This window comes from Olea europaea, unplaced genomic scaffold (genome assembly GCF_002742605.1).
Source record: "Olea europaea var. sylvestris unplaced genomic scaffold, O_europaea_v1 scaffold1731, whole genome shotgun sequence".
Classification (NCBI taxonomy): Eukaryota; Viridiplantae; Streptophyta; class Magnoliopsida; order Lamiales; family Oleaceae; genus Olea; species Olea europaea.
The window spans coordinates 51,842-77,017 of record NW_019235016.1 but is presented as its reverse complement, the minus strand read 5'-3'; the positions used below and the strand labels follow the sequence as shown (position 1 = coordinate 77,017).

The following is a 25,176-nucleotide window of genomic DNA, read 5'->3' as shown; positions in this document are numbered from 1 at the left end:
ATTCAAATACTCAAGTTTATCCTTGTGTCTAGCAGCACTAGCCCTACCAATGTCCATATCCATGAAGGACACGTACTCAAATATTGACTGCTTGAGGAACTTTAAATCTTCCTCTGAAGAAGCAGCATGACGATCAAATGGAGCAGGGCGAGATGTCTTGACTTGCCCCCAGGAAGCGAACAAGTCTTGGATAGAACGCACAATCTTGTCAGCATCCTGCAAAGAAAATTGCCAATATTGAAGATTCTCACTACAACGAACAAGATGGAAATAAAAGTGAAGCAAATATTACCTCATCAACAATCGTGGAAGATGGCATATCCTCAGCCAAGTCTGCTACCTGTGACTCCTCCATTTGTGAAGACTTCTCCTTGTCTGAGCGAAAAGATGTTGCCACAACGGGCAGACTCATAGAAGTATCTGCAGAACTCAAGAGCAACAAATCAGAAACCAATAGCACAAGCAAAGGTAAGGCATCAAAAAACTGAATTACCTTCTTCTTCGATGTTTGGGGGGTCGATGCCCTGGGAAGAAGGTAGCTCATCCATGGGTTGTGATGAGGATTCTGGGACTGAAAATGTCTCCTTAAGCGTGGTCCCCTCATCAACCGGTTTGGATGAAGCAGCCTCAGCGGAGGATGATGGAACAGGAGCTGTCGATGCCAAAGCCTTTAAAGGAGAGGCTGAACTTTTCTGAGAAGTCCAAATAAATTATCAGCACACTAGAAAAGTTTCAAGTATGAAAAGTATGCTTGTGAGTAAACCAATTTAATTACCTTCCTCCTGATGATAAGAGGGGTATCATCATCATCATCAACATCATCCTCCAGAATGGGAGATGCTGAGGCTGGCCGTTTGCGGCTTGGGGCACTCTTGACTGTAGTAGGCTTGGCAAGGAGAGAAAAAGATGGACGAGCAGACTGTTTAGCGTGACGAGGAGGAGAAGGACTCCGGATGGACAAAGGAGTGACTAAAACAGGAGGAGGGGAAGAAATGCTTGGTTGGTCTAGTGAATGAAAGGCACGATTGGCATCAGTCGCAAACAATCCGCGCTTCACTGACGGCCAGAGCTGTTCAAAAAGAGGATGGATGGCGTGGCTAGAATTGAAGGGGGCTAAGGAAAATAGCTTGTTAAAAGAAGATTGCGAGCATTTATAGCCTCTGCTTCAGCCTTATTAATAATATGAAAGCGGTCAATCAAATTCCTTGAATAGCAAGGAGGAACAGGCCAAGTTTTGCCGAAACCAAGTTGGCGAGCAAAAAATTGAGGAGCATAAATTTCTACCCCTGCTTGGCGTTGGTCTCAGTTAAAATATCATGAAATAGCTCCCTCCCGATTAAAAACTGGATCCAAATGAGCAGGGAGGTGCTCGCGCTGTCTATAGTGGAGGAGAGATGCACATAGTTTGGAGTTAAAAAAGGAGGAAAAGGAAGGGATTGAATCCAAAGAATAAAAGAATGAAAAAATGTCCCTTCTACATATATTTACAGGAGCCAAGGGCTCAATGGCTAGCCGAGGAGCGAGAAACTGATGGAGCACCAAGCAATGGAAAATAGGATCTCAACCACAGTTGAGTGAACCAAAGAGGTCCACTACTAGTGGGAGATGCACCATTCTTCAATTGGGTTTGAAGAGAAGCCATGCCTCTATAAAGGGCAGCCAAAAAGAAAGAACATAAATTCAAAGGCTTGTCACCCGCTAATTCGTGCGCTATGGGTAAATAACTCAGGGAGGGCTTTATGCTTGGCACACACAAAACTTATTTACAAAGCCAAACTAGAAGAAAAACCACTCGCTCAGTATGGAAAGGCTCAGCGCTCTAATGATTGTGAAAGGTTTGCAGGCTTGAATAAGACTCGGTGTAGTTTTTACCAAACTTTGGGGCGCTACCAGAAACCAAGATACCAGGAAAAATGGTATCGCACAAAGGTGGTAGATTCACTAGGGCCCCAACATCCCTTAAAGTAATAGACAAGGGGCCAAGAGGGAAAATAAAGGTATTAAACTCGGAAGACCAAAAACTCAAAGCGATCGAAAAAAGTGCTGAATCAAAAGTAAGGGGTCGAATAGAGATTTCTAACAAATCAGAAATCCTAGCATTATCAAAAAGTGTTTTAGTAGGACCATGGCCAAGAAGACGAGCATGCCACATACGGAAAGCCAAGTGTAAATACCTCTTTCGCGAAGTGGCCCCAGCGGCAGATAGTTTAGAAATGGAAGGCCTTGAGTACAAGGAAACAGCTGACCCACCGCCGCCTGTTTGACTGCCTCTGCATTGTTGAAGAAAGGACCTAGGTAGAACTCATTGAGTTTGACATTGGCGGACGCGAGAAAACTCGGAGTTATGTATGGACGACTCATAAGTTTCTGAAAGTCATCAAAACTAAAGGAGTCACCAGTTTGAGATTGTGAAGTAGCCATTAGAGATAGAACGAAGTTTTTTCAAAGTTACGTAGTAGGGAAGCAAAAGATAAACAGTAAATCGTGGGACAGACGCAAAAAATTGAGGTGTGATTTAATGGTGCAGTGAAATGGCGTGTTTGGGGGTTATAAGGGTTTGCAAAACGACGCACCTTTTCAAGTTATAGAAGAAAGCAATGATTGAAATTCTTGGGAATTTCGAATGTTGCTGGAAACACAAAGTGAATATGGCAAAATTTAATAATTGGTATTAATTCTGCCATATTGGGAGTAATTGTTGACACATAAAAATTCAGCTCAAATCAAACGGCCCAAGGAATGAAACCCAATTGGAGATCCCCAAATCAGATAGCTCAAAGAACGAAGCCCAATCAAACAATTCAGGATGAAGGCCCAAATAGGAAGGCCCAAGAACGCGGTAACGCCATCGCCCAAGTTTGCAAGTCGCCCAAAATCTGAGCGAATGGAGTGCCATGTAGTCGCCCAAAACTGTTACTCTATTCTCGCCCAGACCTTCAAGTCGCCCAAGGTCTTAGCAAACGTAAAGTGTTGTGGTTATCAAGAAGTGCAGTTATCAAAGTAGTTATTAAAGCAACCCTATCACGTTCCACGATTCAAGGAAGTCAATCGAAAACGGTTGAACGACGAAGAGTAATGACAATAGTTAAAAAATACAGTTTCATGACAAGATGGTCATTACGAGGAAGTCAATCGAAAACGGTTGAACGACGAAAAGTAATGGCAATAGTTAAAAAATGCAGTTTAATGACAAGATGGTCATTACGAGGAAAGTGGGCAGTTGTAAAACAATCAAGCAGTTTTTAGGCGGTTGATCACAAAGAGATCATCCATGGAGTATAAAAGAGAGAAAAGACATAGAGAAAAGGACCGAATCAAAAACTCTCGAATAGAGAACATGTAATTTTAATTTCCTTAACTTAGACTTAAACACTTTTTTCAGTAACTCGTGTGCTTGCGCCCCTTGAAGGCACTTTGTTTTTAATTTCCAATTGTAAAGTCATCGCCAATAAAAGAACACCCCTTTTTGAGACTTTGTTTCAAGAGATTTGTCCCTTACACAATCGTCTGATCCCTTTTAATTGTTAGCGACTAACCCGCGCGAAACAGCTACTTTCTTTTATTTTTGTTTATTTAATGAGATTGAAAAATTCGTCATTAAATGGCCAAAATGAAGGGATTGTGAGTTTTGCTAAATAATTGAAAGGTTATGGATGAATTACGCTTAAAAAAGATTGAGAACTAAAAATACAATTTTTTATAAATAGTGGCATAATTTGATGTTTTTGTGGTCATATCATAACAAAATTTATTATCTTTTTCAAATTATATGGCAAGGGCAAGGGCCAGATCCCACAATTTTTTTTAGCGCTCTTTATTAATAGACAAAGAAATAATTAGGAAAAACTTGGCTCTAAATGGATAATTTGAAAACGAAAAAAAATAAAATAAAATTTACCTCTGCTGTTTTTTGTAGGAATTTCGACTTGTAGAAGGAAAGCAATGAGGTCAATATGAAAACCTAATTAAACCCCATTTGCTCCATTTATTAAGACTCATTTTCACTCGATATTATATGGGATCCAAAAATTTTATCAATTTTTTAATTACATATTTCATCAACTTTTACTAAAATCTACTAAAAATCTAACTTTTTACCAAAATCAAATAGGGCTAAATTATTAAGTGACATGATACGTATTAAGTATGAAAGTACTTTGTCATGTGATATCTCATCCTCATCCAATCCAAAGTCAGCTCTTAATGATAAATTCTTAGGATCGACCAAAGCAAAGATGGTATATAGTAAAATATTTAGTTGTCTTGAATCTTTTGGTAGAACTAGAAATAAATTGAACAAATAAATCAAAAGAATTTATATGAGGAGGCTACTACAATGTCAGAATTTTTTGTACAGAATCTCTACAGGCTTCACACGATAGAATGTGTTAGCATTTTTTTATTTTTTTTTGGCAATTTTCTATTACATGGGGTCCAACGTGGGACCCACCTCTCATGTGGGTGACTTGTGAACATCCTGTGAAAACCCACCCTGTACGTATGGATTTATCATTTCTACAATCCGGTCATTGAGGATGATTGCTTGTACAATCTACTTTTGTTGTTCAATTATAACATTCATCCTCGTCTCAAGATGTTTCATCATGCTTATGTGATAAATAAATGAATAATACTTGTGCATTTCTTAAAATGTATGAATAAAAAATTATTTGAGTATTTATTAACATAGCCAAACATAGGCTTGGCGTCCTCAGTCACTCATCATGAATAGGAGTTGAGCTTCATTTTCAAGATTTTTCATTCTATGAAAAAAAATTCCGTACACAGCTTTCTGGGTTCTTTTTCTTCTATTAATAGATAATATTTCATACCTATCAAATGAGGAAATAAATCTGAAAATTTCACTTTTTAAAAAAAAATATTAATCGGCAAATTCCAAAATAAATCAACTCGTGATTTATTCTCACAAGTCACATCTAAAAAAGGTTAAACGATCCACGCCAGTGACTGTATATACATAACTGCCTGCAGTCTTATGGCTCAAGAGTTCCTTGCAATTTCATACCTTACAATTGTTGAGGAAAATTGGAAAAAAGAGCAAACCATCCCAAATACAGAATATCTTAAATTACTAAGACAAACTTTTCACATTACAATCTCTGGCTTCAAAATGCTAGATTTTATTTCTTTGTGAGGCAAAACCACGCCTCCGTTGGTGTAAATTTCATCACCAACATGAACATCTTCTCCAAGGATTGTCATGTTTTCCACTCGAGCCCACTGCCCAACAGTTGAGTGCCAGCCGATGATGCTACTCGAAACGCACGCGTGTTTCTTGATGCGGACCCCACGCATTACCGTGCATCGAGACAGTCTAACACCCGATTCAACAACACACCCGGGCCCGATTGCGACATCAGGTCCAATCAAGCATCCCTCCCCAATTGTGGCACTCTCATCTACCAGAACATTGCCAATAATATGAGGTCCAAAGGCCAACTTAGGAGAAGATTTCTTCTTCAAGGAGTCCAAGTATAGTCTCAGGCCAGTGATGTAATCCCTTGGTTGTCCAATATCCATCCAAAACCCGGGAAGGACCATTGCATAAAGCTTCTTTTCTTTTGCGATTTTTGGGAACACCTCTTTCTCAATTGATGTGGGGCGTAATTCAATACGATCAAGAACAGAAGGATCGAGCAAGTAAATGCCAGCATTGATCTTGTTACCCACAAATAATTTTGGCTTCTCAACAAACCTCTCTACTTGCCCAGTTGATTCTTCCAAAACAACAACACCATATTTTGAAGGCTCGTCCACCTATATCATTAACAGGTTTTAACTTCAACTAAATCTGACTTCAAAAATAACGCTTCAGAAAATTTAACTAGGGACTAATATTAAACAGGACCTTACCTTGGTCACCATTATGGAAGCCTCACCTCCATGGGATTTATGGAATTCAATCATCTGTTTGAGTGGGTATTCACTGATAACATCACTGTTGAGAACGAAAAAAGGCTCTCCCGAACCATCTACCAGATAATCCCTAGCCAGAGCAAGGGGACCTGCAGTTCCAAGTGGCTCAGTCTCTTGGGAGCATGTAATCTTGATCCCAAGTTTCTTCTCGAATTCTTTCAAGAAGTTCAGCATACCCTGCAAAAGAAGAAGACGGCGACTCCTTTTTTTACCTGATCTATAATTAGTATTGCTATAGTGAACGTGCAAGAAGAGAATGAGAATGTAAAGCAGTTTACCTCTGGCTGATAACTTATAGCTAGGACTACTTCAGTCACTCCAATAGCCTCGAGAGCCTCTATCTAATTCAATGAAAAATAGAATAGCTAACATGACATACACAAAGTTAGGTGTGGGGGTGATGAAGGGGATTCGGCATAAAATGTTCTTGCACGAGAACAGGATGTACAACTCAGACACCAAATCATTGACACAGACCAAAGGTTTATAGTAATATTCATGTTTCTTCACAAAAATTCTCAACCAGAAATTATACTACAATTTAAAAAATTGGAAAATTAGTCTATTTTTAAAGATATTGATTAACCTCTGATTCTGTTAGCAGCTGGTTCGAGAAAGTAATTTCACTCACAAAATTTGAAACTGGAGACATAGGTTGTTATAGTATATACATATAACATGTTTAAATTGGCAAACTGTGCTGAAATTTGTTCACAGTCAGGATTAGTAAACCTGGAATATGCATATAAAAATATATATTCTTTAGCAAGGTCAATGGGAAAATGAAAAGATGACTATAAAAAGGAGTAGATACAATTAAATATGCAAAGCTGAAAAAAGAAATGGATCCGGAATATGATACCTGATGCAAGATCATGGGCTTGTTAGCAAAGTCAACAAGAGGCTTTGGGTAACTGAGTGTCAATGGCCTCAATCGAGTACCAAACCCTCCAACTAGAATTAGAGCCTTCATCCTGAGATTTAGATGATCTCCTTTATTGTATTAACGAAACAGCCTGAACTTCAATCCATTGTTATTAAAATATGAGGTATAGTCTCTCTGTATTTATGCAAAAAAAGGAAGAAGCATGCAGCACTACAGAACTCAATAGTGACGTCTGTAATTGGATATGCTGATAGATGTCTCCTTTTCATGAAAGTTGCCGATCGGTCAGGCCCGTTTTAGATGAAAATCACATGAATGTGCAGGTGCAAGGAATAGTAAAGAAAATTGAAAGCTATGGAGAAACAGCCAATTTTTTGCATACGCATCATAAGACGACGTAGAGTGCTAAAGAGGCTGGAGAATGTGTAAAAAAAGGTTTAGCGGGGACGGAAACAAACTTCCAGCTATACAACAGGCGTGATCTTTGAATGAGAGTGATAAATCCTCTGAACTTTATAGTGAATTTCCTGTTTTAGACTACAAGGAGAGCACCACAATACAATGCATGCTATAGAAGAGTTTCGGAGTAAGTTATTTAATACAATATTCCCAATGAAGTTGGAAATAGCTAAAATTACATTACATGTTATAGTAAGAATTCCTAAAAGATCTTTCAAAACCGTCAATGAAGATATTTCAAATCCTAACTCAAAATTGTTAGAGGCTGATCTTCAGACGTGGAAATTTTAAGCAAATATTTCTCAAAAACTCAGATGACATAGATAAAGTGGAAAACTTCTCCTCCCACTATTAAATTTCTTCTCAACCAATAGTTTTCAGTATGCTTTGGGAATATATACATCACATTAACCAAGAAATTGTTGACCTCCGGATGTCAAGCAGTAAAATTCATAATCCTCATTTCTCACCAAAAAACAAAAAATGAAAAAAGAAAAAGAAAGTGTGAGCAAAAAGAACAGGCAGATTTGGACAAAAAATTTTGCGTCACAGTGTTTAGTATTACAAATTCCCGTGGCAAAGAACAAAGAAAAAATCATCGAAACCGTGAAGGTACATGATTTGTATCATAATAAATTATCGATACTATGAATTCATACCTTGGGTGGGACTTCGGAGAAAGGAAATTATGAATTTGTGATTCAGAAACTATACGTTCAAATTGACAGAAAAATGAGAAATGCATCATAAACACAACATATTGAATGCAGCTAAGACACTTAATTCGACAATAAATCCAAAAGCCCTTTCTCTTTACTTTTCCAAAACACCAAAAAAATCATAAAAATGCTTCAAAATAACTAAAATGAGAAGAAATTACAAAAGCATTGCAAGATTTCTTCCATAATAATAATAATAAAAACACGTTAAACGGCACGGCTAGTTTCCAAAATGACAATTGATATTCAAACTAAACGAAAATTTGGACAAAACCCCTTATTATAATAAATCAAAACAAAAGTTCCCAGATAAGTATTAAAGCAAAAAAAAACAAAAAACAAAAAACAAAAGTTGCACCTCTCGGATCAAAGCAAATCTGGGGTGAGTTGAGAAGCGGATCAACCCCAAGTTCGAGTTATTTTCCTCGCTTTTCGACAAACCCCAACGATTCGTTATATCGTCAGGTATCGCTTTCCGTGTGTGAGATGGAAAAACAGAGACCCTGAAATATTAATGATAAATATAGATACAGCTGTATCTATTGCAACTAACAATGTAACTATAGAGATGCACCTTTAAGACTCCTTTTTTACCGTCCAAGAAAACAATATACACGGTTGGTTTCGGTTTACGCTTCTTCTTCTTTTTCTTTTCCATTTTATAAGTAAGTCGATGTATGTACTTGAACAATATCTATTTAAAAGAGGTCGTCTGGTTGTAATTTTCTAAATTCAAGAAAGTACGGGTGTATTCTCTTTGTCGTTTTCGAGCCGTTTTCTGTTTTCGATTTTTCAAAACGGTGAAAACGCGTTCTTTTTCTCGTTTTCGAAAACGAAAAAAAAATTGTGAAGAAAACGCAATCGCTTTGAGCGTTTTCAGTACAAAATTCAAAAAAATTTAAAACACGGGAAATGATTCCAAAACAACAAAAAAACGCATTTTCAGCATTTTCAAAACAGATACTCAAAACTACAAAATTGAAATACGAAAAGAACAGTCCCTACTTTTTTGACCTTTTTTTTCAAAGTGGATCTCACACAAGACACAATCAGTCAATTAAAGTGGCTGTCAACGAGAAGAATTCTGCTGCCAACGATAATAATTTGGTTGAAAATTTCTTCCAAACAAGTGCTAAGAATAATAAGTTTGAACATTAATCGAGTATTTACTATCTACTCGAGTTAAAAGATGAACAATAAGTGCAGAGTGGTTGATGGATTTTGGAACGTTTTTAATTTTGGTGTTAATTGATTAGAGGAATTGAGCCTGAAAAACGTACTGTTGATCTTCTCTTTCACGTAACAAATGTTATTTTAAATTTCATTATTTGTACTCTTTAGTATATAAATCAACTTATATTTAAAAACTAAGAAAGAGACATGGATTGAGTTGCAAACAAGATTGAAAAATAGTATTAGAACCTAAAAAGAAATGGTGGCTTATAAACAAGAACACGGAAGACCGTAAAACAAGTTGGAAGCCAGTTAATGGCCATTGTTAGTTCTATTCATTGTGTAATAATAATGGAAATAAAGAAAACAATAGTTTGTATTTAAAAGCTATCCTTTTCTTGGCATGAAAAGAGGCTTCTGTGATGGGAAACTTTCCTTCTTGAATTTCTTCATTCATTCGTAATAGTCAAGAACAATTATTTCAAGTTGTTTCGCGCGGTTTAATTCGCTAACAATTAAAGAGAATCAGACGATTGTGTAAGGGACGAAACCTCTTGAGACAAAGTCCCAAAAATGGGTGTTCTTTTTATTGGCGATGAACTTTACAATTGGAAACAGAAAACAACGTGCCTCCAAGGGGCGCAAGCACACGAGTTACAGAAAAGGAAATGTTTAAGTCTAAAAGCTAAAGGAATGAAAATTACATATTCTCTGTTCGAGAGTTTTGGATTCGGTCTTTTCTTCTAAGTTCTTTCTCTCTTTTATACTTCATAGGCGATCCCTTTGTGATTAACTGCTCTAAAAAACTGCTTGATCGCCCTATAACTACCCACTTTTTTTGTAGTGGCCATTTTGTCATGCAACTGTCCTTTTAACTGCTATCATTATCTTGCATCGTTTAACCGCTTTGGATTGAACCCCTCGAGTCGTGGAACGTGATAAAGTTACTTTAGCAACTGTCTCAATAACTGCATCATAATGCGTTATGTTTGTTGATACCTTGGGCGACTTGAACATTTGGGCGAGACTTTGGACGACCGTATGCCACTCTATTCGTTCAGACTCTGAGCGACTTGCAAACTTGGACGATGGCGTTACCGCACTATTGGGCCCCTTATTTGGGCATTCACCTTGATTCGTTCAATTGGATTTCGTTCTTTGGGCTATCTGATTTGGGGATCCTCCCATTGGGTTTTATTCTCTGGGCTGTTCAATTTGGGCTGAATTTTTATGTGTCAACACAAGTAAAATTCGTACGCATTGTATTTAAGAAAATGTTGTTTGGGCTGGTTATGTTCAATCGGCGTGTGTAAAACTCACTTTTATAGTGAATTTGATCTTTCGAATTTCATTATTTCAAGGAGAATGTTATTCTAAAACAAATTTTCCTACCCAAACTTTATGGTGCGTGCTTCTTTCTTTTCTTTTTTCCTCTTTTTGAGGATTTCTTCACTTAAGATATTGTAAATTGAAGAATCCTATTATACTTGTGTGGCACGTATTTCTCCGAATCTTGTCAATTATATCGGTTCCAACAAATTTAGCCCATGTTTAGTGGTCATTATTTCTGTTCTAAAGAGTTTTGGATGGTATTTTTTAAGAGGATGTATGGTTAAAAAGTTAGAAATTTTTTTAGATTTATATACAGAATATTATGTTGTATGAATGTGTGATTAAAATGATTCTATAGAAAGAAAGAGTTTTAAAATAATGAGAATTAAACAGGAGATTAATGTACAGCTACAATCCTGATTTGAATTATCCATCTAATAGATATATGATCTCTCTCTTAGATTTAATGGTACATAAATATTTTATAATAATGTAATAATATTCATGAATCTATCTCGAAATTCATTCTTCATCCCTTTTGATTAGGTAAAACAATCTGACTCATTAAAACTAGAATAAAGCTACTCTTATAAAGTAGTTTTACAAAAGTGAAGATACCAAGTGTGTTGGCAAAATGTAGGCCACTGATTTGAAATGATTTAAAAATTTATTTTTGAAATGATTGGTGTGAATGTTATTTTGTAATCCAACTTTGTAATCTAACTTTGTAAGTGTAGCATGACTCAACTAGAACTTAAAACTAACGGTAGTAGGTGAAGAAGCATTTGCAGAAATAGAAACGTCATTGACTGATAAAAATTAAATAAAAAATATTGTTTAATACCAAAATGGATAAAAATAAAATGAAATAGATATAAAGCTGCTTAAACGACATAGTTAAAGTTAGTAATTTGACAAGTAAATAATAGTAAATATTTTTTCTCAATTTTTATACTTGTTCAAAAAAAATTTTAAAAAAATTATAATGTGATTGAGAGAAAAGATGATGAAAAAATAGCTCTTTTTTGTTGCATGTATTAATACAATTAATCTAGTCGTACAAAACAAGTTGACAAAAATGGTTGAGAAAACAAGTGTTGGCAGATTCTTGACATTTGATTTCAAATTATTCAAAAAAGTGTTTTTGAAATAATTGGTATAGATGTTGTTTCTTAAACCATCTTTGTCAACCAATTTTATACAAGTAGTATGACTCATATTAATAACAGTTGGTTGGATGTGTAATGCACGTGTTTTATTTATGGTCGAAGTCGGCAATTAAAGTTGTTGGTTTAATATTGATAATTTGGTGAAGAAAAATATTATTAGTTAGTATTTAGAACAAAAATAAAAAATCGAGCAATTTAAATATTGCAAACTTACCATTTATTTCAATTTTGTTATGTGACAAGGTAACCTCATAACTCATAAGTCATGATTTATTAATAATATATGTGTAAATAGTAAATACAGTGAATCATTTATAACGAAGTCAAATTACTTTTGGGAATATAGCAATGGAGATCCTCAACGTTTCATGTATGTTGCATTTTGTTAGTCATTGAATGAATGGTAAAACACTTTCCTCTCCTTTGTTATATTATCAAAATATTAAAAAATATATATAAACCACGCAATATTCTTATTTTTAAAAATAAATGGTAAAATCATCCATGAAGGACCTAAAGTTGAGGTGTGAGTATTACTTTTAAATGTTGGGGATCAAAGTGAAAAAAAACTCTTGGTAAACATTAATCAAGTAGAGCACGTATTGTTAATTAAAGATGTTGAAGTTTGACATCGTGCCTCTTAAATAAATAGTTCAGAAAACTATTCATGTACTAATTACAAGATCAAACACCATAGTAGTGAAATTAGATTTGACAATTGTCGTTGTAATTTATGAGACATCACGATTTTTAATCACTACCACACTTCCCACACCTTGCGACCAACCACTCCCAGTATGACACGTAGCAACCATGGCATCAGTATCTGATTTTGAACCAATTACAAGCGAGTAATAATTACTCAGTATCTAGCATAATTGCCTAACGCTGAAGCTAGAGAATAGCATCATAAAAGACATGTTTGGCCTACCTCAACAACCAATCAGGAAAGTAAGACTTTCAACGGTGGCACACACTTCTTGTAGGAATTGGTTCAAATATTAAATGAAAATGTGTGTAAAAAATGGAAAATGAAAAGGTGTGACTACGTGTCAACTTCGATCAAATATTAGGACTTGATCCGATGGTCAAATTATAAAAGTAAATATATCAACTTATTCTACTCGTTGAGTAGATCGTCGTGGAACATTTGGAATCTCGAAATCAATTCCGGATGAATGAGAAATTCGGACCAAAATTGGAAGAAATGAAGTGTTGCAACTTTTCGAAAGGTGCAGGTTTTGGCCAAGTGTTGCAACTTTTCGAAAGGTGCAGGTTTTGGCCAAGTGTTGCAACTTTTTTGAAAGGATGCATGTTTTAGCTCACACTACTTCATTTGCACCCTCTCTACATCTATAAATAGAACCCTATGGACATGATTTTGGATACACTAATTGTATTGAGCATTCATTCTTCTCTTGCAATTTTCTTCTTTCTAATTCTATATCATTTCATACATTTCCTTTGTAGAGGGGAAGTTCTGTCAAAAGTTTGTCTGTTTCTTGTGGTTTGAAGTGCTGTTATCACAAGTTGTGAATCCATTGTATCTTAGGAGACAAGTGTCATTCACCGTGGGTACCGTAGCGGGGCAATTTGTCTTAAGGAAAGAGATAACATCTCGCTTTGGATTATCCTGTATTTCTACTCCTTCTTAATCCTTGTTTTGCGTAATCTTTATACCGAAACTCTATCCAAATTTTAATTCATATAAATTATGTTTTGATCACGCTCTTGCGGGTTAAAACTGGTCAAACAAATATATCAAAAACCAACCCTTACATAACCCTTTTTATAAATTGTCTCCAACAATTTTAAGACAAACTTGTGTGTCTTTGTGGTTGGTTGTGGACAAACATTACTTTGTTTGAGTAGTGCTTTATGTACTATTCCTCCACCGATATTATCATCATTTTGTTGAACTTCTATTTGTGTAACAGAAATGACTATCATCGGGACTTCGTCAAGTCAAAATGGTTCCAATAACGTGGTACCACCTGTGGCCATACCATTGCATAATACTACTATCCCACATGGAGAAAAGTCAAAAAAATTTGCAGGAGTGGATTTCAAGAGGTGGCAACAAAAGATTTTGTTTTATCTCAACACTCTTAATTTGGCTAAATTTCTAAAGAAAACTGCACCGGTTGTATAAGATGGGGAAAATAATCGTGAATTGATTATTGCTTTGGATGCATGGAAACATTCGGACTTCCTATGCAAGAACTATATCCTAAACGCATTGGATAATACACTATATGGAGCGTATAGTTCAAAGGAATCTGTCAAGGAACTATGAGATTCTTTGGAGACAAAGTACAAGACCGAGGATGTCAGAACAAAAAAGTTCATTGTTGGCTACTGTAAAATTTTGTTTCGTAAGTGTACGACCCGTAACAAGTAATAGCGGACCTAAAAGTCAAATATCGATCCCACAAAAACTATTTTCTAGCACTTAATTTAATCTTTCTTTAACTGTTATTTGACGAATACAAATCAAAGGTTATAAAATCTGGGTTTTAATCTAAATTCTAGAAAATAAATGAATGTTCACACGATTGGTTGGAGAATCAAATAATGAATGGATGTTAGGGGTAGAATAACTTCACCAATTGATCACCTTTACATCTCAAATTAAAACTCAATTCTAATGTAGCGTTAGGTCGGATTCTCCTATTGTATTCAATTTACCCCTTTCGAGTTCTCAGTGAGCCTATTCAACTAATTAAATTTCATATTTCTATGCAAATTGAACTTAGTTAAATGAGTTCTATGTTTTAGAAATTCAATTATGACCGCAATAAATGGTATAGGTATCTCTACTCGTTATACCAATGTATTGGATTTTGCTACATGGTCTAAATCATAAACTCATATCTCTATTTGTAAAGAATTCACAAAAATCATCAAATTATTGATCGGATAATTTAATGCATTCAACTCATAGCAAAATCAACACATGGAAGAATTAAAAATTGAAAGTCTTAATAAGAAAATGTAAAAGATCCCAATTGGTTACATTATTCCCCCCAACAATGAATTTAGCTACTTATAATACAAGAAGAAAAGAAGGAATTTGTCTTAGAATACATCACCGAGTTTGAAATAAAGATGTAAAAGAAAAAGTGGAATTCTTGCACCAAGATCTCCTTCCTCTTCCAATGAATGCTTCAAATCTTCAATTATTGATGTTAATCTTCTTGAATTTCTCTTTTGAATCTCCCTTCTTGTTGTTTTCTCTCCAATATGTCCAGAACCCTTCAAAAGTATGAGGAAGATGTATTTATAGGTGCTCCTCCATTTTATATAGAAGTAGGATTTTTATGGATTTAAAAAGGGCCCAAAAAACGTGCCCTAGATCGTCAATTGCAGCACCTGGGCGCTATGGTTTCGGCGCCTAGGCGCTGCCTCTCGGGTCCAAATTTCATCTTTTTTTTCAGTTTCGTAGCGCCTAAGCGCCGTCTTTCTGTCCCAATTTCGTGTTTTTTGCCTCTTCGTCCACTTTAATACTTCTTTTCACATCGCTTCTCCTTATCTTTAAAACAATACTAACACACACATCAAAAACGTTTTATACTCATAAAATCTAGTATTTAATCAAGCTAAAATTGTGTGAAAATCATGAGTGAAACAAACTCATCAAATACCCCCAAACTTAACCATTTGCTAGTCCTCGAACAAACACTAAAACCCAGTAAAAATAATTAATGGACACACAAGCACAACCAAGACAAACAAAATCACTTAAAATAAATTTCGCTAGATAGGTTGCCTTCATGTCTTAGAATTAAAAACATAATTTCGATTCCATGAACCACTTCAAAGTTATAATGCAAAAGTTAAATTCTCACTTATTCAATGCAAAACTGGTGTGTGTGTGTGTGTGTGGAGAGTCAAGTGCAACGCTGTACAATAATAAGTTGACCCAATTCCTAACCTTAGAAGTCAAATTTTTTCTTACTTTATTCGTGGGATTCATACACACCCCCAAACTTATTTTCTTCTCTTTCTAAGGGTGTAACCTAAGGTTAAATTTTCAATACTAATTTCTTACACCACTCAAGTTTGGTTAGATTTTACTGATTGTAGTTTTACATGTCAACAAATGAGGATTCTCCTTATTGTTGACTGCTTCAACCTATAGGAATCAACGAAATTACTAACCTCTTATCAAATGTCTAATCCTCTAAAACAAGTGTTCAGGGCTTAATCAAGGCATTTGATATCTATTTTTTTTTCTCTTTTTTTCATATATATTTTTATTCTTTAATCACTCTTTGTGCCGATGTCTCTCCCTTAAGCTTTTTAAATTCTCCCTGTAGCGAGTTTTTAGACCGATGACTCCCAAATCAGATGATTTTAGGGCACCAGGTTTTAAACCCTTACAGGCTTAATCACTCGAGTCATAAAGGCTACGAAGAGACGATTCACAATGAGATTATTAAAGTTGTCCTCATTGGAATCTTTTTTTTTATGCTGTGATTAGTGCAATGCCCCTTATTAAACGCCTATTCTCGAAAATCGACCTCTAACTTAAGGTTTTCACCCAATTTCATCCCATTAGTCTCAGACAGTCCACACAAAAATTAACACACACGAAATTCACATTTATCTCCAAGTTTCCCTACAACAGTGCAATCATCCAAACGTCCAAAGTTTGGTTTAAGGTTATTGTGATATTTAATGGTTGTTTGGGTTTAGCATCTAAGTTCTCTATTTCAACCTATAAACGTGAATCAACATACTCATGCACAACACTACAATCAACTAACGTGCAAAAAATAATTTTCGTTTTACAAGAATAAGCAAAAATCTAACTCAAACACATAACTCGTCCACAATTCATAAATCAACGCACGTTTTCAATTACACATATCAATACCAACAAGGTTATCTAACACAGACAAGCATGCAAAAACACGAAACGAAATTTTTTTTTTGAATAAAAACACAAACACATAAAACAAGCAAATCACACATAAGCATTCGAGAAACTCAACAACGTAAGCAAATTTATTCACACCCTTCCAAACTTAACTGAAACATTGTCCTCAATGTGAAATAGAAACAAAATGGAGAGGAGACTTACTTGACGGACGACGACTAATTTTCATCCTCGACATCGTCGTCCTGGGTATTCGGAATAGGATTGGCAGCGTGATCAGGTAGGAGAGGCGGCTGAGGAAATATTTGATTGGAATAAATGGAAGCCAATACCCTATTGAACTCATGTTGATAATGGAATTGCTCCCACAATGTATTTTGCATCAAATTCATTTGCAATTGCATGTCATGAAGCTGAGCGGCAAGGGCAGAAGTGGGATCACTAGCTGGTGTCAGTCGGCGTGAACGGGACGGCTGGTCGCTCCGAGGAGGGGGTGGAGCACTGGTGGATTCGGAGCGGCATAAGAACTTCCAAGTACGCGCTCGTGTGATAGCTGGTTTGGGGTGCACAACCTCCTCAGTCGGGTACGTGACAACACCACCCGCTAAGCAAAGCTCATAAATCAACAATGGGTGCCCTAGACCACCTGTCGTCGATCCTCTCAAAGTGTGTAAGATGTTGTTGTGAATAACTTTACCAACATCAATTAATAGGCGGCATTGAATGGTATAATTGAAGATAGTCCGTTCTTTTGTTACTTCACTTAAGTTGCTACTGGGAATAAGTTTGCCAGAAATGAACTGATACCAAGCCTTACAACTTGAAGTCATACCAAAAGCAGGGAAGTTAATTACATCAGTCTCCGAACGTTTCCATGTAGTACCAGTTGTGGTCAAGACTTGAATAACCTCATCAGGATCAACACCCTTGTCACGAAATCTAGAGTACTCGTCATTTTCAATATCTTGCAAATGATAAAACCTGTTGATGGAGGTTCTATCAAACGGTATCCATTTACCCCGCACAAACACTCGAAAATCTCGATGCTCTTTCGTATTGGCGTAGAAATCCCTAACAACCGGAATTAGCGCCGGTCGTGGTTGCAGAGCAAACACTTCCCAATTCCGCCGACCTATCTGCTCTGTCATAAATTGTCAAAACCACGTTCAGGGATACAGGTCTTGTGTACCATCAAGCTATTATAACGTTCAGCGGCCTTGACACTAATGAATTTGCTCCTCTCAAATGAGCTAGAAGAGGAGGCTGCGGCTTTAGATCTCTTTTTAGGCGACATTGGACCTGTGCAAGGGTAGAACAAGCAAACCATGAGAAAAAAAAAAGTAATAAAGGAAAATAAGGCAAGGCTTAAAATCTAGCCCTAAGAGGGAACTATGGTCGAACGTGCAATAAATGTATTCTAAATCCAATTTCAATTCACGATCATCTACATGGTAATTCCCACATAATTCAATTAGTACAATAGCCAAAATAGATCCTTTGTACCCAACTAAGTTCACCTAGACAATTCATCAAACACTTTGAAGGCACCAAATTTCCACCACAAATTCCCCTAATTTGGGAGTAATTCATACCACATTATTCGCACCACACACAAATTTCTTGACACTACAACAAAGCAAGCTCTCCCCTTAACATATTTATCAAAAATAGGCACATAAAACCAACAACTATCATGTAAGAGAGGAAAAAATAGGGAGCAAATACAATAGCCATACCTGGAATGGTGTTGTGGAAACTAATTGGGATGGATGAATTCACACTTAACAACAATGAGATGTGGAAAACAACAAGAGGATTGGGAGGGGGGTGAGAATATATGTAGTTGAAAGAATTGTGATGTGGGTGAGGTGATAAAATAAATTCAATAAAAAACATAACTAAATAAGGAAAGAGAAGGGAAGAGTGTACCTTGGAAGAGTTGAGGAGGAGATGAAAAGGGGTAAACTTAAAGGGTTGGGGAAGAAGATGAGAGGTAAGAGGGAGGAGATGAGAGGGAAGAGGGGTTGGGGAATCTCGTATGTGAGGAGGGAGGGGGGTTGAGGTTATAAGAAATAGAAAAGAAATAAAAAATAACAATAAAAAAAAATTGGGGGGGAGGGTTAAGTTCGCAGCGCCGTCGAAATAACTCAGCGCCTAGACACTGAGTTTCTGCCTCGTTTTGTAATTTTTTTTTTAACCTCACCCTTTTCACACTTATTCATTTTCATTATAGAACTCAAATTCCGCAATATGTAACTTTCATGAATTCTCCTACAAAAACAAACAAAAGAAAGTGTTACTACAATAGCATAAATTATTAAAGGAAGAAAATAAAATCAAAGCATAAACCAATAATCAAATAAAGGGTAGAGCTTGGGTTGCCTCTCAAGAAGCGCTTCTTTTAAATCATTAGCTGGACGTAGTGCCGCAGTTATTCGGGAACAGCTAGATCAAGACTCTCTTTAGCGGTGGGGAAATCTTCCACATAATGCTTGATACGTTAACATTTACTTTGAGATTTCCTTTAGTTGGATGGTGTAATTCAACTGTCCCGTAGGGAAACACCTGAGAGACCGTAAAAGGGCCGGACTATTGAGACTTTAATTTTCCTGGAAAAAGTTTAAGCGGGAATTGTATAATAGCACTTGATCCCCCACTCGAAAAATTCGTTGCCTGATGTTCTTGTCGTGCCACTACTTTGTCCTTTCCTTATAGATGGATGCATTCTCATATGCCTCTCTTCTGAATTCCTCCAACTCATGTAGCTATAGTACTCTTGTTTCTCCAGCCTTTTCGAGGTCCATGTTAAACTGCTTCAATGCCAAATACGTTATGTGCTCAAATTTCACTGGTAGGTGGCATGCTTTCCCAAAGACTAGTCTGTATGGGGATATTCCTATAGGTGTCTTGTAAGCTATGCGATATGCCCATAAAGCATCGTCCAATTTTTTTGACCAATCCTTGCGAGATGCATTCACAGTGACCTCCAAAATTCTTTTCAATTATCTGTTTGATGTTTCCACCTATCCACTTGTCTGAGGGTGATAAGGAGTGTCAATTCGATGTTGTACTCCGTACTTATGCAAAACTGCCTGAAACAACTGATTGCGGAAGTGCGTTCCATCATCACTTATAATGGCCCTAGGTGATCCATATCGGTTAAATATGTGTTTCTTTATGAAGTCCACCACCACCCTTGCATCATTTGTAGGCAATGTTTTACCTTCTACCCATTTTGAAACATAATCTACCACAACCAGGATGTACCGATTATTGTAAGATGATGGAAAAGGACCCATAAAATCAACCCCCAAGACATCAAATATTTCCACTTCCAAAATGTTGTTAAGTGGCATCTCGTGATGCGCTGATATGTTACCCATTCTTTGACACTTATCGTATGACCTACAAAAACTGTGGCAGTCCTGAACAATGTAAGCCAAAAGAAACCACATTGGAGTACCTTTGCTGCTGTTTTAGTGGGGCCAAAGTGCCCTCCATAAGCCGAAGCATGTACTCGTGAAAGGATCGGTTTCATTTCATCCTCAGGCACACATCTCCTAATGATCTGGTCCGCCCCTCTCCTATACAAATTTGGATCATCCCAGTAATAGAATTTCGCTTCATGACTGAGCTTCTTCTTTTGCTGATAGGTGAGATCCGGATCCATATAGCCACTGGCTAAGTATTAACAATGTCTGCATACCACGGAGCTTTTTCTACCAGTAGTAACTGTTCATCTGGGAAGATCTCACTGATATTCATATCATCTGAATCCTGATGTTGCTCTATCCTTGACAAGTAATCCGGTACCTGATTTTCTATTCCTTTTTTATCACTAATCTCGATGTCAAATTCTTGTAGTAACAGCACCCAGTGAATTAGCCTTGGTTTCGCGTTCTTCTTCTCAAACAAATACTTCAGAGCTGCATGGTCTGTATAAACTATCACCTTGGACCCAATCAAATAAGAACAGAATTTGTCAAAAGCAAAAACAACTGCAAGCAATTCCTTTTCAGTTGTTGCATAGTTGATATGAGCATCATTCAATGTTTTGCTAGCATGGTAGACAACATGAAATACTTTTTCGTTGCGTTGTCCAAGCACTGCCCCCACTACAAAGTCACTAGCATCACACGTGAGCTCAAAAGGCAATTCCCAATCTGGAGCCACTATCACAGGTGCCGATGTCAATTTTTCTTTCAAAGTGTTGAAGGCTTTCAAACACTCGTCAGAAAATTGAAAGGGTATATCTTTCTCCAGCAAGTTTCACAACGGTTTTGTAATTTTTGCAAAATCTTGAATGAATCTTCTATAAAACCCTGCATGTCCCAGAAAACTCCTGATCCCCTTTATGAATTAGGTGGCTGCAATTTCTCAATCACCTGTATTTTGGCTTTGTCCACCTCAATCCCCTGTGTAGAAATTCTATGTCCCAGTACTATTCCTTCCTTTACCATGAAATGACATTTTTCCCAATTAAGCACAATGTTCTTCTCCTCACATCTTTGCAATAAAAGAGCCAACCGCTTCAAGCAATCGTCAAAGGAATCTCTAAATACAGAAAAATCGTCCATAAAAACCTCATTGTACTTTTCTACCATGTTAGAAAAGATGGCCATCATGCATCGTTGAAAGGTTGTTGGTGCATTGCATAAACCAAAAGACATTCTTCTAAACGCAAACGTTCTATAAGGGCATGTGAAGGTTGTCTTCTCTTGATCTTCTGGAGCAATTACTATCTGATTATACCCTGAATATCCGTCCAGAAAGTAATAATGAGAATGTCCTGCCAACCTTTTCAACATCTGATCAATGAATGGCAATGGAAAATGGTCTTTTCTAGTTGCATTATTTAGCTTTCTATAATCTATGCATACTCTCCATCCCGTCACTAACCGTGTTGGTATCAGCTCGTTGTTCTCGTTCTTCTCCACTGTGATTCCACCCTTTTTAGGCACAACATGTATAGGACTCACCCGCGAATTATCAGATATGGGATAAATTATTCTTGCATCCAATAATTTCAGCACTTCTTTTCGCACGACTTCTTTCAAGGTTGGATTCAATCGGCGTTGTCCTTCCACTGATGCCCTTGACCCGTCCTCCATTAGAATCTTGTGCATGCAAAGAGTTGGACTGATCCCTCTTATATGTACTATTGTCCATCCAATTGCCATTTTGTGTTGCATGAGTACCTCCAACAATTTATTCTCCTCTTCCCTTGTCATGTCATTTGCAATGATTACTGGCAGTGTTGACGATTCTCCCAAATATGCATAACGAAGATGGGAAGGTAAGGGCTTAAGTTCAAGAGTGGGTACCTTTTCCACTGAGGGTACCGGGGGAGAAGGGTTGTCTCCTAGAGATTCATATCGCCAATGACTTCTTCCTATGGGTTGCTCGGCTAAGTTGACAACACATTCAGCTTTTCTTGCATTTGTTGCTTCCAATTATGCAAGTTCTGCCTCACAAAGATTTGTGTGATACTCTATATCAAATGTATCCGCCACAAGCTCTTCAAGAACATCAACTTGGCATCAAGTGTCGGAAGTCAATGGGTGTTTCATTGCCTTGAACACATTGAATATGACTTCCTCATTATCCACTCGAAGAATCATTTTTCCATCATACACATCAATCAATGCTCTCCCAGTAGCCAAGAACGGTCTTCCCAAGATAAGAGGAATATTTGAGTCCTCTTCCATGTCCAAAATGATGAAATCAGCCGAAAAAATAAATTTGTCGAATTTAACCAGCACATCTTCAATAATTCCCTTTGGTCATTTGATCGATCTGTCGGCCAGTTGCAAAGAGATTGTTGTAGGTTTTGCTTCTCCTAATCCAAGAGACCTGTAAACAGAGAGAGGCATCAAATTAAAACTGACACCTAAATCACATAAAGAATGTTCAAAGAAATTAGAACCAATTGTGCAAGGTATAGTGAAACTCCCTGGGTCTTTTAGTTTAGGAGGTTGCTTTCTCAATAGTATTGCACTGCACTCCTCGTTCAAGCATACTGTCTCATGTTATTCCAGCTTCCTTTTATTAGATAAGATCTCTTTCAAGAATTTTGCATACCTGGGCATTTAGACAATTGCGTCTACAAAAGGAATATTGATATGCAGTTTTTTGAAAATCTCCACAAATTTGGCAAACTGATTATCCAACTTTTTTCTTTGTAACCTTTGAGGGAAGGGAATTGGTGGCACATAAGCCTTCACGGGGCTGGGTGCTCTCACTGCAGGTGTTTCCTTCCTTTCGTTTTCCTTGTCAGTTGGTTGTTCAAACTCTACTTCTTTCCCAACCTCTTCACCCATTATTTTCTTTTCTTTTCGCTCAGGTCTCTTCACATGTATTTCTGGAAGTTTCACCCCACTCTTGATAGAAATAGCTTACTTGCTTTTTTGGATTGACCATTGTGTTGCCTGACAATGTCCCTTGTGGGCGTTTTGCAAGCTGTTGAGCTATCTGACCAATTTGTGTTTCCAACTTCTTGATTGATGCTTGCTGATTCTGAAAATTAGTGTCAATCTGCTGAAACACCTTGTCAGTCTTCTGCATTTACTGGTTAAACATCTCCCCCAAACTTGGTTTTTTCTCCTGTTGGGCATTATTTGAACTGTTCCCTTGTTGATTATCCGACCATATGAAGTTTGGGTGTTGTCTCCTTCCTGCCTTGTATGTTTGAGAAAATGGATTAGAATTTCGAGACCCATTCTGAATGAAATTGACCTGCTCGTCGAGATAGCCTATAGATGTGCAGTTTTCTGTCAGATGATTAGCCCCGCAATTCTCGCATGATGGACTAGCTATCACTGCATGTGCTCCTTTCGTTTGTGATTTCACCAATAACTCCACTTGTTTTGTCAATGCCACTATTTGGGCGTTGGTAGCTACTGCGTTGTCTAACTCATACATTTCTCCTATCTTCGGTGGCGCCACTCTTTCCGATGAGAACATGGAATGTGTAGTGGCAATCAACTCAAACAGTTCTATGGTTTCCTACACAGATTTTCCTATAATTGACCCTCCAGCTAAGGCATCGACTTGAGATTTTGACAGTGGTGTATGTCCAGTGTAGAAGTACTGCACTTGATTACTTATAGTAATTCCATGGTTTGGACATTTTCTCATCAACTCATTAAACCTATTCCATGCTTCGTGATAGCTTTCTCCCTCTTTCTGTTGAAAAGTTTGAATTTCTAATCTGATTTTAGCTACCCTTGCCGGTGGAAAAAATTTATTACAGAACTTCCTGATTAGTTCTTCCCATGTAGTAATGCTAGCGTGAGGCTCAGCATCTCTCAATGTAAATGGGAATAGTCGTAGTTTAATAGCATCTTCATTGACTCTCGAAGTATGAAAGTTCTGACAGTATTTGTGGAAATTCGTGGACTGACTGAGTGAAACCTTAGTGCCATCATAGGCGAAAATTTGGCTAAATATTTTATCTAGAATTCGTCCATGTTATACTAGGGCAAGACTTCAAATGAGTTGAGTAGTTGTAGGGATGTCAATTGAGTCGAGCTGGCTCGGCTTGTGAAAAAGAGGTTCGTGGGCGGTTTGGGCTCGTGAAATCACGAGCCCGAGCACGAGCCGAGCGGGCCTCGCCCGGAGGCGAGCCAATCCCGCTCGGCTTGCCCTGCTCGTGGCTCGTGAGCCTGTGACCAAAACGGTCACAAAAAGTGACCGTTTTGGTCACTTTTTAGTGACTGTTCTGGTCACTGAACTTTTTTTTTCTTTTTTTTTCCCACCCCTCCATTTTTTTACTATAAATACCCCCTTCCCCCAAATTTTTTTTTCATATCAATTGCTCTTCCAAGATTACAACCCTCTCAACTCTCTTTTATTATATCAATCATCGAGTTTTTACTCTTTTGTGCTGCAAAATATATAATATCAATTCATTTTTTATAGTTTATTAGTTACAATTTCAATTCATCCAATTCTCAATTCTCACAATCTCACTACATTTATATTCATCTAGTCAAGATTCATCATAAACAATCACAGAAATGGATCAACGTTCATTTGTTGAGAGCTTGTTCGATACAGGATGTGAACCATTGCTACATCATGGAGAATCGCCTAAGACGCCGCAAAGTCAATTTCCAAATGAATTTGCCGGTCTAAATGACATACCGATACCTGAAGATGTTCACATTCACGGTCAGGGAAGCCACACTCCAATTGATTTGGATGATATTAACGTTCCCGAAACGGAACATGAAGATGAAAATCAGCAATTAAATATCCCAGATGCGAGGGGAAAGCGAAATGTCAAAAAACAAGCAAAATGCTGAAATCACTTTAAGTTGATTTCAACGGGAAAAGTCGTTGATGGCCTTACAGAATCTAAAGCAGTATGTAAATACTGCCAACAAAGATTGACATGGTAAAAAGGAATTGGTACCACTCATCTCAACCGCTACTACAAATCATGTGTAGCCAGACATGGACTTCTTCCAGTTGGTCAAACATAATTACAATTTGGCAGTCCAGGCGTCGGTCCTACAACTTCGCCCCTATCCACGTGGGTGTATTTGGAGGACGAGACTCGAACCGGAATGGTGAAATTTGTTGCCACCATTGAATTGCCTCTGGCTATTGCAGACA

At 37.2% G+C, this 25,176-nt stretch overlaps 1 protein-coding gene across 2 annotated transcripts; it reads right to left on the bottom strand.

Moving 5' to 3' along the window:
* Window positions 1-4,894: 4,894 nt before the first annotated feature.
* Window positions 4,895-8,535, bottom strand: LOC111377842 (mannose-1-phosphate guanylyltransferase 1-like). Of its 2 annotated transcripts, none has more exons than XM_023000973.1 (5): window positions 8,360-8,535; window positions 6,800-6,911; window positions 6,216-6,278; window positions 5,875-6,114; window positions 4,895-5,778 (listed from the first exon to the last, which is right to left on the bottom strand). In XM_023000973.1, the coding sequence occupies exons 2-5, from the start codon at window positions 6,908-6,910 to the stop codon at window positions 5,107-5,109; spliced, it is 1,086 nt and encodes a 361-aa protein (XP_022856741.1). In that variant the 5' UTR covers window position 6,911; window positions 8,360-8,535; the 3' UTR covers window positions 4,895-5,106. The 2 variants fall into 2 exon arrangements, with proteins under 2 accessions (XP_022856741.1, XP_022856740.1); XM_023000972.1 differs by having other exon boundaries at window positions 6,800-6,953; window positions 8,360-8,534.
* Between the last annotated feature and the right edge of the window lie 16,641 nt (window positions 8,536-25,176).

What these genes read in the sequence shown, in the direction of transcription:
- LOC111377842 (XM_023000973.1), bottom strand. Translation starts at nt 6,910, where the DNA reads ATGAAGGCTCTAATTCTAGTTGGAGGGTTTGGTACTCGATTGAGGCCA. An exon ending in AGCCCATGATCTTGCATCAG is followed by an intron (nt 6,279 to 6,799) that starts GTATCATATTCC and finishes TCATTGAATTAG; the next exon opens with ATAGAGGCTCTCGAGGCTAT. An exon ending in CTATAAGTTATCAGCCAGAG is followed by an intron (nt 6,115 to 6,215) that starts GTAAACTGCTTT and finishes CTTCTTTTGCAG; the next exon opens with GGTATGCTGAACTTCTTGAA.